Source organism: Phoenix dactylifera, chromosome 9 (genome assembly GCF_009389715.1).
Source record: "Phoenix dactylifera cultivar Barhee BC4 chromosome 9, palm_55x_up_171113_PBpolish2nd_filt_p, whole genome shotgun sequence".
Taxonomy (NCBI): domain Eukaryota; kingdom Viridiplantae; phylum Streptophyta; class Magnoliopsida; order Arecales; family Arecaceae; genus Phoenix; species Phoenix dactylifera.
The window spans coordinates 583,708-601,876 of record NC_052400.1 but is presented as its reverse complement, the minus strand read 5'-3'; the positions used below and the strand labels follow the sequence as shown (position 1 = coordinate 601,876).

Genomic DNA, 18,169 nt, shown 5'->3' with positions numbered 1-18,169 from the left:
TTTGGAGACTCGCAGGGGCCTACCTTATGGTGCTGCTCTTTATCAGATAAATATTGGCCAACCAACTTGCAGGTGGTGTTCCCATAATTGTGAAGATGCTAGACACTGTTTCTTCCTATATCTCAAGGCCGAGATGGCGTGGCAAAGCTTTCATGGCTCGAAACAGTGAGCTCCAGGAACTACTAATTTGCAATGGGTTTATGAACTGTTTAATGACTTGCCAGTTCTTGATGTTATGACTTCTTGGGAGCTCTTTATGTGCATAATCTTCACTCCAACCGCATCTCGCTTGAAGGTGATGATTATTCGAATACTGTCATGCATGTCTTGGATTAGCAATGGTGCAGCCATTTGTCATCCTTAATTTTCTGATGGACTGGAATGCCCTAAAGAGCAAGAAAGGAAACAACAAAAAGAAGAAGAAAAAAAAGAAAATAAAAGAAGGAAACAAGCAACAAAGGAAGGAAGAAAACAGTAAAAGGCTAAAAAAACTACCAAGTAGTAAACCAATTATTCTAGATCAACAAGTAAGAAGAGAACTGCAATTATTTTGAAAAAAACTGAAAGCCAAAAACTATGCTAATTGAAGGGGATTGTCACGCCCCCGCCTCCGCAGGATACGTGCGGCACCCAGTGCCCATGTGGGGGCCACATGAGGGGGGAACACGGAGCTCCCCCTCATGCGCGCGCTGCGCGCACCGTTCAAATTCCTCTACGGTTCTGTTTTCCATTCAAAACGCATCTGCATGATTTGGAGACACCCACCTCATATGCCCAGGCTCTGAAATGAATCTTTCCGATGCAGGACTATTGGGACTCATAGGGATAACCAGCAGTTTCACTACCTTGCTACCAAGAGAACTATGTCATTTCCAGCAACTCCATCAACTGCCCATGCTATTATTCCTAGCATCCACAAGACCTGTGAAGGATCCACCATGCAAAGAGAAGAGGGACAGAATTGCATCCAAGGAAACATGCTTTCATTAACTGGCGTAAAACTGAGATACATAGGAGTTTTTAATAAACTCTAGGACCCCGAGCAAGTAATAAGCTCTAAAGGAAGGTCTACGGTGTGTCCTCAGAATCCAAGAAAGCCTTTAAAAACTAAGCCTAAAAAAAAGGAAAAAAAAAGAAGTGTTCCAATAGGTAGATATGAAGTTTATAATTTGGTGATTCATTTATGAAAAGAATGTAAAAATGGCACACTTCTCCCAAAAAAAAAAAGACCGAGTTATTGTCTTCAAGAAACTTTATAGTAAAATTTGAAAGAAATCTCTTAGCCTTCATTGCATCCTAATCAACCAAGTGGTAGATATGAGGTATTGATAGAGAATAGCCCTAGGAGATGTTAGTGCTAACGACCATAGGTTACACCTATGCTTCTCAGCATAGAGCTTATGGTCCTCTTCTTAGCATAGAGAATATTATTGTTTTCTCCACCTATGCTTCTTAGCATACAGCTTATGGTCCTCATCTAAATGAAATATCCTCCATCTATACTCTCGATGCCAAATTAAATCCATCAATGGAGATATAATAAACCACTTGCAGAAGAGGTGCAAATCATTTTAAGACAAGCAGCAAGCTTTCAAACCCTATGGGAGCATAGGCTAGGCCAATACACACAAAATTACTACTGTATGTACTCTTTTTCAGCAAAATATCAACAATAGCTTGAAATCATTTCTCAAGCACAGCTGCTCGGATTTAGAAGGAAACAGCAATACAAACTCAAATACAGCAAAGCCAGTTGCATGCAGTCCCCATACTGCATGCAATTGGGTAGGAATGAAATAAAAACAATTTCCCAGCCCAAGATAAAATTTTAGGATCTCATGGAAGCCAGCAGAGCTCCCCAACCTCAAATACTCGACTTTCATTAAAACTATCAAAGCTCCCTAGGAATGATTCTGAAAATTAAATTCCCATCGCAAACATCAACAGCAAGATTGCAGTTATAGCTTCTCCACCTTCTGTACTTACTAGGACAAAAACAACACTAGCTTTACATAAATGACAAAGGCAAGGTATTCGCCAACCATGCTAAAACCTCTTCCCGAGAATAATGCCTGTGATTATGGACACCAGAGCTACTCCTAAGATGAATTTAAAAGCCATTAACCCTGAAGGCTCCGTAGAAGCATTCATGGTTGACACCGCAGAAGTTGTCTGTGCGGTCTGATACAACTCTTCGCTTCTTTTCTTGCTCTTCCTTTTTGATGGTGTTGAAGTATTCAATCCAAGATCTCTGGATCTCACCTCTACTTTATCCTCCGATTTAGCTTCTAGGATTCCATCCTTAACCTGCAGAAAAATAGGAATGGAGAATGCTAAGAAGTCCCTCTGTCAACTGATTACTGTACAAAGCATGAATATGAAAGGGAAATGTTGTCATTCAAATCAGTGAGTTACACTTGCCTCTTCCCTAGATTTAGCATTTGCCAACTCGTTCTCAAGTTCAGCAATCTTCTTTTCCATATCAACTGTCTGACTCAGTTTATGCTTCAAATCATCAAGCTCTGCACAGACTATGGCAAGTTTCTTGCCTTCTTCTATAACCTGCATGTTGCAAACAAGTGTCTTGTCTAAATGCTATAGTACCTCTGGATTAGAAGCATGCAGATTTTCAAGAAGATGAGATATATTTAAAAAAAAAATAAAAATATAAGAAGGAAATGGAAAAGATTAAAAGCTGGTCAAAACTTGATTGCTTTTCTTTTTTAAAGTTAGGCACTGTGTTAGTGGATATTTATTAAGATACGTTACAAACATCCATGCAGAAAATATAGAAGATACTATAGGGAAGGTCAAACCATCAAAGCCCTTGGAATCACCAAACAAACACTGATTTCTCAATTTATGAAAATCTGGGGAAATCTCCCGAGTCTCTTTATCTGAAGCAGCTGTTGTCCACAGTTTTGCTACTGGATACTCTGAATGGATTGAAGGGCTGAGGTTTTCTTTATAGAGAAGATCCCACTCTAACCATTACCACCACCACCACATCAACAACCACATACCAACCTCTCTTCCATCTTCTCTTGATATGCAAACCTTCGTTGCTAAGACCTCCAATAGGAAGATCTCATTACTGAATGGTCTGCCATCTTCTCCTGGTATTGCAATTCATGATTTATCTGTTTTTTCAATTATCATCTTTCCTAAGCCCTTGTTGATTGTAACTGCAACAACCAGATGATGATGGGACTCAACCTGCAATTCTCAGCATATGTGGTATCATAAGACTGCAGCGCCATCCCATCGGCCCAGCCAAAAAGGCTGAGCATCTGTAGGTTTTGATTTTTATTTTCTTTTTCTTTTTCAGTTGGAGAAGAACAGAATCAGAATTAACAGCCTGTTTTAGTTCTAGTGTTTCTCCTCGCCTTGAGATCAAGTCCCAAATCTGCTCAACCTTAGCCAAGTCTACTTATTCTTAATATAATAATTATTTAAGATATTCATTAAAGATGTTAAAGATTGATTTAATTAATTTTTTGAAGGTGTACTTTAGTTGTTTTTTTCATGCAATATGTATTCTTAAAAAGTTATATTAAACTAGTTGCTATCACTCCATCTGTTTACGTTTCTGATTGGAGACTCTGTACCTGTACTATATTCAAAGTCAAAATTGTACCCATAAAATAAAGAAAGAGATATAATGTTTTGTACTCACTACTTCTGCTTGATTTTTCTAAATAAGAACCATCAGTTTTAGAAATAAAATTGACTATCCCGTGATACTATAAAAAAAAAAGTGTTATGCCCGAAAATAAGTTAAAAAGATAAGGAGATATACGAGACGAGAGAATGTGTGTTCAACTGAGTAGTTATGACTAATTATAACATCTTTGGTTTCTCTTTGTAATGAGGGACACAAGTCACTCTTTTTTGGGCACAATTCTACCGTGCCATAAGAGTTCAAAAGATTTTACCTCTTCTAGGGTCTCAAGAAAACAAATTGTGTAAAATTTTACTTATGTTGGGATTTTAGGATGGACTTAGGCTTGAAGGTTCAAGGAAGCTTGCTGCCCATAATTTTTTTTTTTATAAAAAAAAATACAACATTTTTGTCTCTGACTTCTAAAATTATAATAAAAAAGCAGCATACATGGGATGACGGGAAAATGGCATGTCATCTTCGAGATTCTGAGAGAGATTTCGGAAGGCATGGTAGAGGACTTTGGAAATATTAAATGACTTGACTCTTGAGTAGTTCATTGCACAATGTTCGTGTGAAAACTGGGACATTGTTAAGAGTAGAGAATAGGAAACTACAAATCCTAATCTTTACACAAACCTTCTTTCAGAAGCTGATGAGAAACATCTAATTTCATAAACCTTTTTGCAATCAATGCTTATAGATAACGAGTTATCAAATTCAGTGAAAAAGAGGAAAAAGAGTAACCTTTTCCTTGTACTGTGTTTCAGCTATTTGCAGGTTTTGCTTAAGCTCTTCAACTTGTTTCTCTAGTGATGTGGCATGCTGATGCTTAGCCTCCATCTCATCAAGCATTTTCTTCATCAAAGCTTCTCTTTCCAGCTCCTTCATTGAATCCAGTTCTTTCTGCTAAAAATAAAAAGCACTTCAGGTTTCCTTATAAGCTGATGGTTGATAGACTCCAAAAGAATTTAAAAAAACACTAAATAATAAAGGAAATAATAAAATATTGTCACATTATTATGTTACATTTATGCTTTGACAAAAATAATGATCATAACCCACAATCCTTGCGTCATGTCTCCCTGTAAATTTTTCTTAATGACTTTTATCTAGTGCTAAGGCTTTATTCCAGATCCTAATCACCAATTGCACCTTGGTTTTCCTAAGTCTCCACTGTCCAATCCCTCCCAGATACTTAAGGACCTTCTTCTAAGTTGGATCTCCTCTAGTCACTCTAGCCTCCATTGCACATGACCAAATCATGTAAATCAGTTCCCAATGACTTAATCATCTTATCTTAGCAAGTCTCATGCTTCCTCAAATATAAGTCCCTTGTAGTCTCCACCCTAGCATATATTTTGTAATTTACAATCAATAGGTTTTGGCTGGAGTCCTATCAGAATAATTGTTGCTCTGTCATTATTATTTATCTACACTCACATGCAAGGTTCACTGTCTCAGTACCGGACCCAGTACCACTGCCAGACCAACACAATATCGGTACGGTACGGTATGGAGTTTTTTTTGGTGTACCAAGTGTCGGTACGCCACCCTTACTGGGTGCCGATACCAAATTAGAATGGTACGGTATGCTCTGTACCGCCTAGTTCGAGCCGGTACGACGTACCTTGCTCACATGCATCCTTTGCATGCTACCACTGCTCCTTTTTCTTCACTGCAAATAGTCTAACCTTAAACATGATGGAGCTTTAAACTTACTGAAAAATGCCAATAAATTGGTGCCATACTTATCATATGTTGTTGCTACTGTTAGGTTGTAGAGATACATTTTAATGCTCATTGAATTTCCTGCCGAACTCTCATCTCCAAACTCTCACCATGCTCTCCAAAGTCCAAACTCTTTTCATCGACCTCATCCCAAAAACGTCACATAACTCTTAGCCCCAATCCTAGGTTTGTTGCTCGGGAAAATAACTATCTTGCTCGGTCATGGGTTATCTCTAACAATAATACTTTTAAGCCCCACTTTGACCTCAAATTCCTATTGAAGTTTTAGAGTAATCTCTCACAGAGCTTGTTTCTCACGACATACCTTGAGAATTTATTTTAATTTATTCTTAGTTTACTGCAAGTATTGGATGGCAATTTCCTTCTTAATTTTTATTCCCTCATCTGGTGCAAACTTTGCTTCATAACATCAACTCATTGCTTTTTCTATCTAAAACAATCTAGAGTGCAAGGAGGAAAAATGAACGTATCAATTAAAAACTGACAATGAACCTAGTCTATTAAAACAAATCATGGTTCTCAGATAAAATTCTTAAATATTTTCACATATTTAAAACATTTAATCATGAAAAACTTACCTATCAAAACCTTACTCAATTTATGAGCAAAAGCTTACTTGAATATAATCAACATATATCCTGTTAGTATATATACCTAAAATCCTTAAGGCCCTGCTTGGCCATTGAATTACACTACAAAGGCAGTTAGGATTAAAAGAACCAGAGTGACACATTACCTACTCAGCATTTTTTTATAAATATTAAAAGTGACTTTCTATCTAATGGATAGTTGCTCATATTTGACAGACAACTAAGACAAAAAGAAAACTGGTTTGACAGTATAGCGAAAGAGGAACCTGCTCCGTTATGGTTTTGCGAGCAAGATCTAGCTCCTTCTGGATTTCATTCAGCTGCTCATATAAGGCATCTCTCTCAAGGAGTGTGCTTTCATGCTCCTTCGATTTAGAAGTTAGCACTGCTTCCTTCTCAGCAGCTGCCAACTGCGCGCCTTCAATCTGAAAAGACAGGTATTCGTAAAAAACAGAGTTTCAGAAGCTGATCTGTATAGTTATAGCCCTACATCTTTTCGAAACAAGAACTAGTTTTAAATAAAATGAATACCTTTTCCATGTATTTGGTCTCAGCCAGCAACAGCTGTTGCTCAAGTTGTGAAATCTTTGATTGAATCACAGATTTCTCAGCTAATTCTGCCTTGAGATTTTCAACATCAGCATTGAGAGAGAGTTCCCTTGCTTTCTGTGCATTCACTTGTTCTTCCAGTTGGACTATAATTGCTTCAAGTTCTTTCTTAGCATTTTGATACATTTCATTGAGCATGTTATTTTCTTCCATAACAGAGGTCATCTGCAATAACACATCTTATATTGATATATTTCTCTTGTGCTGGTGCTTCTGTATAAACACTTTATATGGTGCAACATGTTCTTAGAGTAATATAGTAGGCTTCAATTTCAATATCCATACATTGACTCTCTAAAGATATAACATGAAAATTGTGAATGGATATACTTGCTAACCTGGGATTGGAGCTTCTCTTTCTCAGAATCAAATTGTTGCATCAGATCCTCTATTGTTTTCCTTGAAGAATGAAGCTGTAAAGACATCTCTTCTTTCTCTCCAATGGTTACTTTTGATGCTGTTTGTAACTCGTTTATTTTTGTCTCATATGCTGTCAGCTTCTCAGACAGACTCAGATTTGTACTTTCTAAACCTTCTTTCTCAGATCTGAAATGATCAGCCTTTCTTTGCACTTCCTCAACAAGTCCTTCCACATTCCGTAATTTCAGCAGAGTCTCCTCCAGCTCAACCTTCCGATTTTCTGCAACAATAGCCATATCTTTGGCCTGCTCTTCAAAAGTTTGAAGCTGAACTTCAAGTGCAAGCAGTTTTTCATTCAACTTTCTGGCTTCAGAATCTCTCTGTGTAAACTTCTCAATAGCTTCATGCAGTTGGACTTCGGTTTCTTTAACACGAGATTCAGTTGCAGACTGGAGTTCCAAGCCTCTTGAATGTTCATCAGTTAATTGTGTTATGGTCTTCACATGAGAAGCCAGTTGTTCAGCAGTTGCCTCCTTCTCCACATGTATCGAATTCAACAACTCATGAAGTTCATTAACCTTGCACTGATGAGCTTCCAGCTCCTCCCTGAGATTAGAGTTTGTCCCAGCTAACAATGCATTCTCAGAAATTGACTGTTCAAGTTTCAGATCTGCTTCTGAGACCTTCTGCCTGAGTTCCTCAACAGTACTCTGAAGGGAAACAAATTTTGTGGCATTTGTCTCCAACTCTGCTTTCAGTGATGTCACCTTTTCAGTCGCCTCAGCTGCCTTATCTTGATAAAATGCCGACTGCTCTTCAAGAGACTTTAACTTTTCATTCAACTGCTGAGCTTCTGTTTCCTTTTGAGCAAAGCTAATGGCTGCTTCTTGGAGTTTTAATTCTGAATCTTTGACCAAAGACTCATTTAATGATTCTAACTCCAAGTTTCTTGCAATAGCTTGCTCTACTGCTTTATTTTGTTGCTCTAACTTTTCTTCAGCAGATCTAAACTTCTCCAGTATCTCGTTCTCTCTAACTCCTGAAGCCTCAAGTTCTTTCTCAACACTTTTAAGTTTCTCTTCTACAGATTTTAACTCGCTTTGCAAGACCACAATCAAATTTTCAGCTTCCAAGAGCTTTTGACCAGAAACATTTGCTGAGTCTTCAAGATTCTTCCTTTCTGCAGTAACTATGTTCAACATATCTGTCAGCTCCCTCTCCTTTTCATTTGCAGCTTGCAGCACAGTTTCAAGACTTGCCGATTTGGTCTGGAATGCTTCTAGTTCTGCAGAAATCTCAGAAATCTTGCCTCCGTACTGCTTTGATTCTGCTTCAACATCCCTAAATTTTGCCTCTGTGCCACTCAGCAGTTGTTCTAGTTCCTGTGTTCGGTAGTTAGCAGCTTCCAACAATAGCTCCAATTCACCCGCTTTCTTTCCAGCATCCTCTGCTTTGGAATGGGATACATCAACCAACGCTTCCAGTTCAAGACTGCGTTGATGTGTAGCAGTAGCCCTACCCTCATGTTCTGCACATTTTTCAGCAAGATCCTTTAGCTCCTGTTCAAGCTGTGAGTTTCTAGAAGAAGAATTGCTCAAAGATGATTCCAACTGGATGATCCTATCTTCATATGTCTGGAAATGGCATTTTGATAGTGCACTTTCCTCTTCAGCTTTTTTTAGCAAGGTGGTGAGCTCTGTCATTTTCTCACTGAGTTCTTTAATTTCTCTTTCTGCATCAATGTGCTTCACTTCTGCAAGGTTTAGTTGTTGCTCAAGCTCCATGTTCTGTTCCTCGGTAGATGATAATCTCATTTCAGTCTCCCTCAGTAGTGCTTTCAGGCCCTCTTCTGCTGCATTTGATGCCTGTATTAAATCTTCAAGCTCAAGGCTTCTCTTGGTTGCAGTCTCAGCAGCTATTCTAGACTCTTGGTGGAACCCTTCGAGAGATTTCAGCTTTTGTTCAAGCTCCTCTTTATATGACAATGCTTGTGAGAGAAGCAAGTCCGTTCTAGCAAAATTCTGTTCAGCGAGATTCAGCTTGGCCTCTAAAGATCTGCCAGTTTCCTCCTCCATTGACAATTTTGAGTTAAGTTCAGCCACAGCACTTTGAAGAGTTTCCCTTTCTCCTGTCAAGTTAGCCAATTCCTCCTGCAAAGCTAATATCTGCATCTTTTGGTTTTCAAAGAGAGATTCGATCATTTGCCTTTCCTTCATCTGCTCTTGAAGATTAAACTCTTCTTTCTCCAAGTCCACAAGCTTTGCTTGGAGATCTTTTTTGGCAGCAGAAAGCAGACTTTCTAATTCAAGCACATTTTCTCTCATCTGTTGTTCAGAAGCCTTACGGAGTTCTAGTTCTTCTTTCAGTTCATGAATAATAGCATCCCTAGAAACAAGCTTCTGCTCCAAATCTGTTGCTTGTGATTTTGAAAGCTCCAGATTTTCCTGAACCACTGAAAGATCCAGTGCAGTACTTCTTAGCGCTTCTTCAACTTGCTGACTCTCTGCAATCTTATTGTACAGTCCCTTCAGCTCCTCTTGCAAATTACCCATCTGGTCTTCCATCTCCTTTGTGTTCACTTTTGCCAATTCCAGCATCTTCTCAAACTCTAAGGCTCTCTTCGATTCTAATTCTGCATGTGAACTTCTCTCGTCGCTAAGTTTTTCAAATTTATGCATCTCACCTGCTGACAACACCAACTCTGCTTCAAGCTCCTCTATCTTCTTTCTCGAGCTCTCCACCTCAGCAGACAATGCATCAAATGCTTTCTTTACATCAACTAGCTCCTTGTGCTTCATATATGATGATCTCAATGCTTCTTGGAGTGATTCAAGCTGCAAAGTATACTTCTGTTCAGCTTCCAAAATCTGTTCTTTCATTCTCTTCTGGTCAAGTTCAAGTTCCTTGCAATGCTTGTCCATTTTCTCTAATTTCCCATTAGCTAGGTCAAACTCAGATTTTAACAAGGATTTTTCAGATTCCGAACATTGTAGTTCTTTAGCTGCACTTTCAAGCTGGAGCTCAAGTGCTCTTATTTTCTCCTCCATCGCTAGCAAATCCAGACACGGGGTTTCTTCTACTTCTGCTATTGGTTTGAGCGGGTGGGAACTTTCTTTTACTTCTATTTGTTCCTTCTCTATTTTTATGAATTCCCCATCAGATGCAGACTCTTCTTCTTCTTCTTTGTTTGCTTGTCTCCTTTGTAGGTGTGGATTACCATTGATTAGAAGTTCTCTTTCACCTTCATCTACCTGTATGAGATCATTGTTAGAAAAAACAGGCATGATTCCAATAATGTTTATTTTATATGATTTTGTACAGTCATATTCAAGTTAAAATTAGCTATCTTTAACAAACTTTAGATAATAGTGCTCAGCAATATAGAGGTTTCTGGTATTTGGCCTTGAACTTATCTGCACATTATGTAAACTGAGCAAGAGATAATAAAAAGGCATGAATCAATCATGTGATGTTGCTTGCGCATCTAAATACATTGCCTGTTTCCAAGATGTAAAACTTCACAGCATCCGTGATGCTGATAAGCTTTCATTCATTGATTTATTGCAAGCAGAGAACAACTGAAGGTTATCTAAACAACTGCTTCCTTCAAAAGAGAAAAAAGAGTGAAGGAAACAAAGTGAGGATTCGCGATGGTCTCCAGTCAGATCTCAGTTATGTGAGACCACAACAATTTTTTCCTTTAATAACTCCTACTGAAGCTATTGATACTTACAATGCAAAGATCGTGATTGCTAGAGACAAATTTCTGGTCATAGATGCCATATCTTTATATAAGTTTAGACCCAAAGCTTTGTTGAAAATGACACATTCTAATAACTTCAAAAGTATTTGCATGTATGTAAGCCCCATCATAACAAAGTTTGCAAATATTATGTGTGGCCCTAATACATCTTTCATGAGTTTCATAATGCCACCTTGAGTAATAATGATCTCCAGCAAATAGTTACACAAGAAAAACGTAAGCATTTTTTGATTCGGATGAACCTGGTGAGAAGAACAGAAACTTTATCTTAATATCTGCAGCTATCAATACCCAACTATTGACATTCTGGAGAGCAATCCAGTGAATACATAGTGTTGCCCTACATTTTCTGCATGAGCCAAAATACATTTGCAGTCACATTCATTAATGACTTGAGCTGTTTTTCATTTTACTCATCCAAGCGTTCTTTGATCATTTTACATGTTTAGCCCTAACAATGTGTTTGTCAGACTGGATCTGATCATGCTGTGCAAATGTTTTCTCGAGAAGAATCATGGTGTGAAAATGTTAAAAATGATCTCTTATTTAACAATTTGTGCTGCTAAGGGCATTTCTGTAACTTAAATAATGGAGGGCAATGTGGTAAATTCACAAGGAAGAAGTCCAGCATAGTCAACCAACTTTTGACTAAGAATAATTCTGAAATTGTTCAAAGTAAAGAAATGCAATGCTCTGAAGAACAGAGAATCCTTTAACAGTCAAAATATTCCAATTTTCAAATGTCATCTTGGTAAACATCGTCATCTTCCTTAAGAGTCCAAACTCTGAAGCATGGACATGGATATGAGATAGAGAATCAACATGAAGGATATGCTCATATGCTTGCAAAAATAGGATATGTCATGACCTTAGATGAGACTATATATATATATACACACACACACACATACAAATAAATAAAAAAACAAAGGGTTGAAAGGGTTGACTGTGAGAAGTGAGGGAGAAGAAGATGGTTATTTGTTGTTATACCATTGTCCATAAAAAGTGGAAAAAACATCCACTCAGAAACTGGCTCAATGCACCATGGGCCTATGAAGCTCACTTGAACCTGGCATACCGCCTATAATGCTGGGTCAAGGCCTTCCATATCACCTGCCATGTGTCTAAATCCTATTCCAGGGCACCAAGGCCCACGGCGTGGCAGCTTAGGCCTAAAACTGCCATGGTGGCTGCCATGGCCTTTAATCAAGTGGAGATTGCTTGAAACCTAATACGTTAAATATAAGAATTGGTTGGAATTATAATTAGGTATCTTCAAAAAAGTGGATAATTTCTTCATATGGGTTATCCTTCACACTGAATGGATGACTTGATGTCAATGTACTTACTTAGAGAGAGAGAGAGAGAGAGAGAGAGAGGAACAAAAATTATGCCATCGACTTGGAATACAAAGATAAAACAGAGCTGAACATATGACAGAGTATAGCTAGAAGTAGTACCAACAGAAAATAATTTGGGGAGTACAGTTAGGTCCAAGCTAAGGCCAAATTTTAAGTTAACAAGGACCATACCTAGATAAAAAAAAAAAGGACCATGTCCAAACGCCAAATTTTATGCCAAAGTGAGCAAAAAAATAAAATAAAGGTTCGTCTGTTTGCCATCATAGAAAATCATAGAAATCATGAACATTATTAGACATTTGGAGGAAATGAGATGGAAAGATAAAGGATGTTGGGTACCCCAAGAGGTCCTTCCATAGTTCCTATTCAATCAGTAGTGGGATTCCCAATTTGTAAAAATATTTATCAGGTGTTGCGCTTTTTCACTTACCAATTTTCTAGCAAGATTAAGGAGATTTTATTTGGTACAAAAGCAAGTAAAAAAAAGCAGTCTAGTGTAGGAGGCTCTTGCCACTAAGGTGTTTGGGGAGAGTCAAATTTATGTAGCCTTACCCCCACGCGAGTTGTTTTCATGTTTTGAACTCATGACACCTAGGTCACAATGAAGCAACCTTACTGTTGCACCAAGGCTCACCTTCTACAAAAGCAAGTAAAGTGGTACTTTTTAATTCTTACTAATTTCCTCAGGATCATTGGTGATAGAAGAGATATTTGTAATATTTAGAAGGATCTTAAAATCCATATTGTATGGAAAATTAATCTTCTTAGTGTCAGAGAAATATGGCCTCCTAAAAATGAAAAGTGTATAACCAACTAGTTATAACAACAAATTTAAAGGATTGTTTCAATCCTTTTTTTCTCCTTCTTATTTCATAAAACGGTAATAAGAACTTATATCTTTTAAGTTTGATCTAGTGGCCTATATGTTTAATATTTTCTCTAAGAAAATCCTCTTTAGTCTTCCTTAAGTCATCTTTACCCTAATTATAAACTATATCACCTTTATTCCACAAAATTCCATCGAAAACCAAAGATCCAATTCAATATATGGACCTACAAAGCAAGCACTAGTTCAAGATTTTTGAATTTTGCTAAGTACCTAAGTTATGCAAGGCATTACATCACAATGACATCAAATTTCACACTTTTCATTGAAGAGGCTCCACCTCTTCCACCATGGTCAACTGCCATCTGAAACAAGCCCTAGATAATTGTATCTTATAAAGACCTAATTAACTTCATAACATACAAACCAGGGACAAAGATCTATATTCAAATCCGAATGTTGATTGTGCGACCTTTGGGACCACCTTCAGATGATTCGTCTTAAAAAAAAAGACCACAGATTTTTCCTTATCAAATACTAAAATATTTATCATATCAACCAATATAGATCTCCAAGCTTTTTTGCCTTTTCATTACCATCCATTCACCCTACTGGCTTCAAGGACAACATCTGTCATTCTGTGTACGAAACTCTTGGAATCTAATAATTGAAAGAATCTAGTGACATTCAGTTTCTATATCTAGAGTGTGTATCACCTCTGACATCCATGCCTCTCTCAACATAGATGTCTTTCATTTCACGCTATCCTTGATGGTTATTGCTCCCTAATAACCCGATGGACATACATGTCCTTTTTCAGATCAAATGAATCAATATCTTGAACATACATTCTACTGCAATCTAATGCAGCTGGATCTAGTAGAGTATAATTCATGATCAGAACATATACATATAGAACTCGGAACAAGGGCTCCTTGAATCAATAGAAAATGAATTTGGATGATTTAATTAGGATTTTGACAAGACAGTCTAATAATCCTTCTTTATTCAGCAAAATCTGAAGAACTACTGAATATTTTTTGAATCGCTTTTATCATCATTCTGGAAACATTCCTGTGAACTCGTACATTTATTCTGCACCCCTCAATACTGCAACTGAAATTCAATCAGAGAAAACAAGTCGCCTATTTTTGAAATATTTCTTATTTCAATGGTCTAGTATCCAGCATCAGTGTCTGCTAGAGCACTGCCAACTTGAAACTAGTGAGCTTATTTAAGCAGATGCAATAAAAACAGCCAAAGTAAATAATCTGGAAAGAAGCTAGCAGAACATATATCCAACTATTATTTAAATTTAACTCCAGCAAACTTGATTTGACCAGTTCTCAATTTCTTCTATTGTTGTTTAACTTGTGACATCATTCTTGAGTTGCTTTCTTCTTGCAGAAGTGAGTATTCAAGCATACCATTAGCATCCAATTTAGTTGGTCCCTTTATCTTTTTGAAAGGAAAGAACATCTTTTTGCTTTTACAGTAAAGCTCTGACCTTTAACACCAGTAGTACCCAACTGCTGAGGAAGCAACCACCTTGGAGGACCTACTGTCCTCTTTCACACTCTTTTCTAAACATTCCCAAATCTATTTCTATATTTACATCAAACTTTACAGCCATTTGGAATTTTTAAAGTTTCTGCAATCATGCTGTAATCCAGTTAGCACTCCTTCATAACTGCACTTTGAACCTACAGTTTAAAAGGTCCGAATTCAGCATATTTGTGATACTGCAAATCTTTGATACTTTCCATATATGCAATAGTTTGCAAACCCTTCTTTCTCAAAGTTTTTTCTAAGCCAACTGTTTCAGCATTCTCATGATTTACACAAATACATACAACTTCTACGTTCGCACAGTTACTCTTTTTTTCTTCACATTTAAGCACAAACACAATATAGTATGCAGCTTGCAAGACATGTGGGAATATAGCCTCTAGATTATTGAAGGGCCAAAAGATAATGATAGGCACAGAAAAAGAATTGAATGTCTTAGATGCCAATGCCTATCAAGCATGTTTTCATTGAGGAAGAATATGGACTTGGGAAAATCAAGACTGAACATCAGATCGTTTTTTGATGAAACATATTAAAGTGAAGGGAGCATATATGATCTTTAAAACAGTCTCGGTAACGAGCATAGTACAAAAGGTTTTGCAATTCAAGGAGAACAACCTTAAGCTATCAGATTGTTTTTGTCTACTAACTATTCCAGTCTTCCTAAACATCCAGTCCCACAAAAGCATGTAACTAAGAAAATGGACTATATGCAGTCACACCCATGAAATCAAGACTCTCTTATAATATCAGTGACCAACAGCCCATATGATTCTACTTATTCAGATAGACATACTCAACAGAGGGCTATTTTACCTGATAAAAGATCTCCATAAGTTTACCTAAAAAAGAAAGAAACTATGCACATTTTGTTCAAATCCAAGGCTTCTTTAGAGACTTGTCCGCCCATGCTCCTAACTCACAGACATTGTATATTTATGCAGATTATGTGCGAACCTTGAACTCATTTCTTCTTTTCTGAAATGAAACTACATAAAAATTTAATAAGCCAACCTGAATTGGAAGAAGCAAAACAATTGTTTCAGGCTGAAATCAAAATCCAGAATAAGAAGCTTTGGTGAAACTTTAACCTAAAACTGCGGACTGAACATTATAGCTCATACGTGTGCAAGATTTGCTATAACTTACAAAGATTACTTGGAATTTGTTGTAATTGAGTAACATTCTACATTGGATGTATTAAGAAAGTAAAAAAAAAAAATAACGACCTCTGCATCAACCTTGCTAAGCAGCTTCACCTCGACTTCTGTAGAGCTTGCATGTGTCCCTTCTTCCATCTTAGCTTCTGTAGAATGCACAAAACATAAATTCCCCTCCAACCAATACTTGCATCCAAAATTCAAGCAAGCATAAAATATACATACACATATATAGAAACATATGACTCCATTTCATTATTTCAAATTTCCAAGTGAAAAAAAATGGCCTGTCTAGCTTTTACGCATCCTCTATGAACAGACCGGCGGGAACACGTTGTGCGGCATAAGATCACATGCACCACTTCACTGAACGAACAAATAGCGAACATAGAGTGAAAGCGTACATGGAGTGCACCTCATTTGATGGCATTTACTAGACGATCTAAACCAATTAGAGCCGTCTGATCCGGTGAGCCACAGAGCACATTAATTCACATACACTGTAGGAACCTGTAAATCCAATCATGCACATAATTTGGAGGAAAAAGTGTGCTGGTTCCCAGCATCACTCATCTCTCCGCTCACAGCACCAGTCCCCCATGGAAGTGGGGGATTGGTGGGCTGGTACACGGTCCCGCCTGTCATCGCAGGACCCCGTGTACCTTACTGCCACGTGGACTGGAAGGAAAAATGAAGTGGTGCTGGGAAGCAGGACTGTAACTCCTCAGCAAATCTCAGCCATTCGTTCGTACAAGCCAACTCTCATCAGGGAAGTTATGGTGGTGGGAGATGGGGAAGACAAGAGAAGTGATCTAGTGGCCATTAGTGTACACGTGTCAGCTGGATAGCAGCAAAGCACGTCGGTTGATCCTGTGGCTAAACTAGCTAATCTCATTAACGACCTTTAATTATATAAAGCTCAAAGTCATCATTCGAGCTCTGTACGGTCTGGGAAACTTTAAAAGACGTGCTCTGTTTGATTGATAAAACCACCCGAATGAATGGAAAAAAAGAAACGACACCCACCCATTGTTCTGGTCCCTTGTACTACGCAACTCAGCGAAAGCATGACAAGAGCCGCAAATTTCCTTTTTCTGGGGGCATTTTGGGAACGAACTTAGAGCATTAGCGTCTGTTTAGCAGTCAAATATACGGAATAAAATTGCAAAAATATTCAAAATTTTCGCTTCGGATGCCCGGACGACGGAACCGACATGGGAGCATTTTGGGAACGGAAAGGTCTAAATGCGATGGAAAAGCTAACCGAGTGCCAACTGGAAAAGTTCAGACGGGGGCATTTTGGGAAGGTCGATACAGTAGAGATGGACCAGTCCTAGAAAAAAGCAAGGATATTCCAGGAACAATAGTTGCCACTACTGGAGAAAGAGAGAAAACTTCGAATTAAACCGATTTTTTTCTCCATCGACGAAGTCCAATCTGTTCGAACTTCTCCAAAACTATTCGAAGATCGATCCAAAAAATTCAAAAAATAAAGCATAAAAAGAAGTATAAAAACTACGAGATTTCCAGGACCCGAAACGATCCGATCTTTATTACAAGATAACGAATATGATCAATAGGTAGAGCCATAACTATCGATACAACGATAGATCAGATCATAGTTTCAAACAAAAAAAGCCCGATCATCTGCAATCTAGATCGAAAACTAAGATAAGTAACGAAGTGATCATCAACGAGAAACCAAAGCAAAGCATCAGCGGATCACGAGCTTGGATTCCAATATGATCGCCAAAAAAAGGCTCAAAAAAAATCACGAATGAAAGAAAAAAACAGTGGAAAAGTTTAGAATATACTCCAAAGAATCGAGAAGAATCCAAAAAAGATAAAAATTAAACAGATCTCTTCCTCACCTTAGAGATCCAAAGACGATCGCCTTTCAAAAGGATTTCTTCTGTCGCACTCTCTCTTTCTTCTTCTTTTTATTGCGTTGATTGAAAGAAATACGGGAGAGACGGCGAAGAGAGACCGAATCTTGTCTACGAGAGATCGGCACTGGAGAGCTTAAAACTGGGACCGGGGGAGAGGGAAAGGAAAGACGAGTTCGGTTCCGGTCACCGCCCACAGGTTTACCTACGTCGTGCCAGCTTGGATTCCCGTGGGAAGCGGTGAGCACACAGGGCCCGCCGCTTTAATGTTAATTACGGAAACACCCCGCGACAGCTTGAGCGATTCCGGCGGCGTGAGCCCCGGATTTACCCGGTTGGTAAATTTTGGTACGAAAATTCTTCAGTTGGTTTTTTTGGATTCCGAGAATGCCCCTGAGATGGGTTGGGCTTCGGGGTACTTTGGGAATTTAGTGTGCGAAAGGTCGGGCCTTCGGGGGTGGTTCTATATACACCCCCCCTATTGCTAAGGACACCCCCCAAAAACCAAAAAAAAAAAATACCCAAACTAACCTTTAGTGTAATTACCATATTGCCCTTGAAATTTTCTCATACACCCCCCTTCCTCCTCCTCCGTTTCGTTTTGAAAAGAAAAAAAAAAACACCCCTCAAAC

At 38.2% G+C, this 18,169-nt stretch overlaps 1 protein-coding gene across 5 annotated transcripts; it reads right to left on the bottom strand.

Annotated features, from left to right (window-relative positions):
* Positions 1-1,622: 1,622 nt before the first annotated feature.
* LOC103715644 (myosin-9-like) lies at positions 1,623-17,681 on the bottom strand. Of its 5 annotated transcripts, none has more exons than XM_008803343.4 (8): positions 17,523-17,681; positions 15,721-15,797; positions 6,951-10,223; positions 6,535-6,777; positions 6,270-6,428; positions 4,409-4,570; positions 2,422-2,562; positions 1,623-2,307 (listed from the first exon to the last, which is right to left on the bottom strand). In XM_008803343.4, exons 2-8 carry the CDS (start codon positions 15,787-15,789, stop codon positions 2,047-2,049), a joined length of 4,308 nt encoding a protein of 1,435 aa, XP_008801565.2. In that variant the 5' UTR covers positions 15,790-15,797; positions 17,523-17,681; the 3' UTR covers positions 1,623-2,046. The 5 variants fall into 5 exon arrangements, with proteins under 5 accessions (XP_008801565.2, XP_008801567.2, XP_038985673.1 ...); XM_008803345.4 differs by having other exon boundaries at positions 15,733-15,797; XM_039129745.1 differs by lacking the exon at positions 17,523-17,681 and adding an exon at positions 16,678-16,697.
* Between the last annotated feature and the right edge of the window lie 488 nt (positions 17,682-18,169).

Coding starts and splice junctions, on each gene's coding strand:
- LOC103715644 (XM_039129745.1), bottom strand. Junction 4,571..6,269: donor GCAAAACCATAACGGAGCAG/GTTCCTCTTTCG, acceptor TTTTATTTTTAG/CAGAAAGAACTGGATTCAAT. Junction 2,308..2,421: donor ATGCTAAATCTAGGGAAGAG/GCAAGTGTAACT, acceptor ATTTTTCTGCAG/GTTAAGGATGGAATCCTAGA.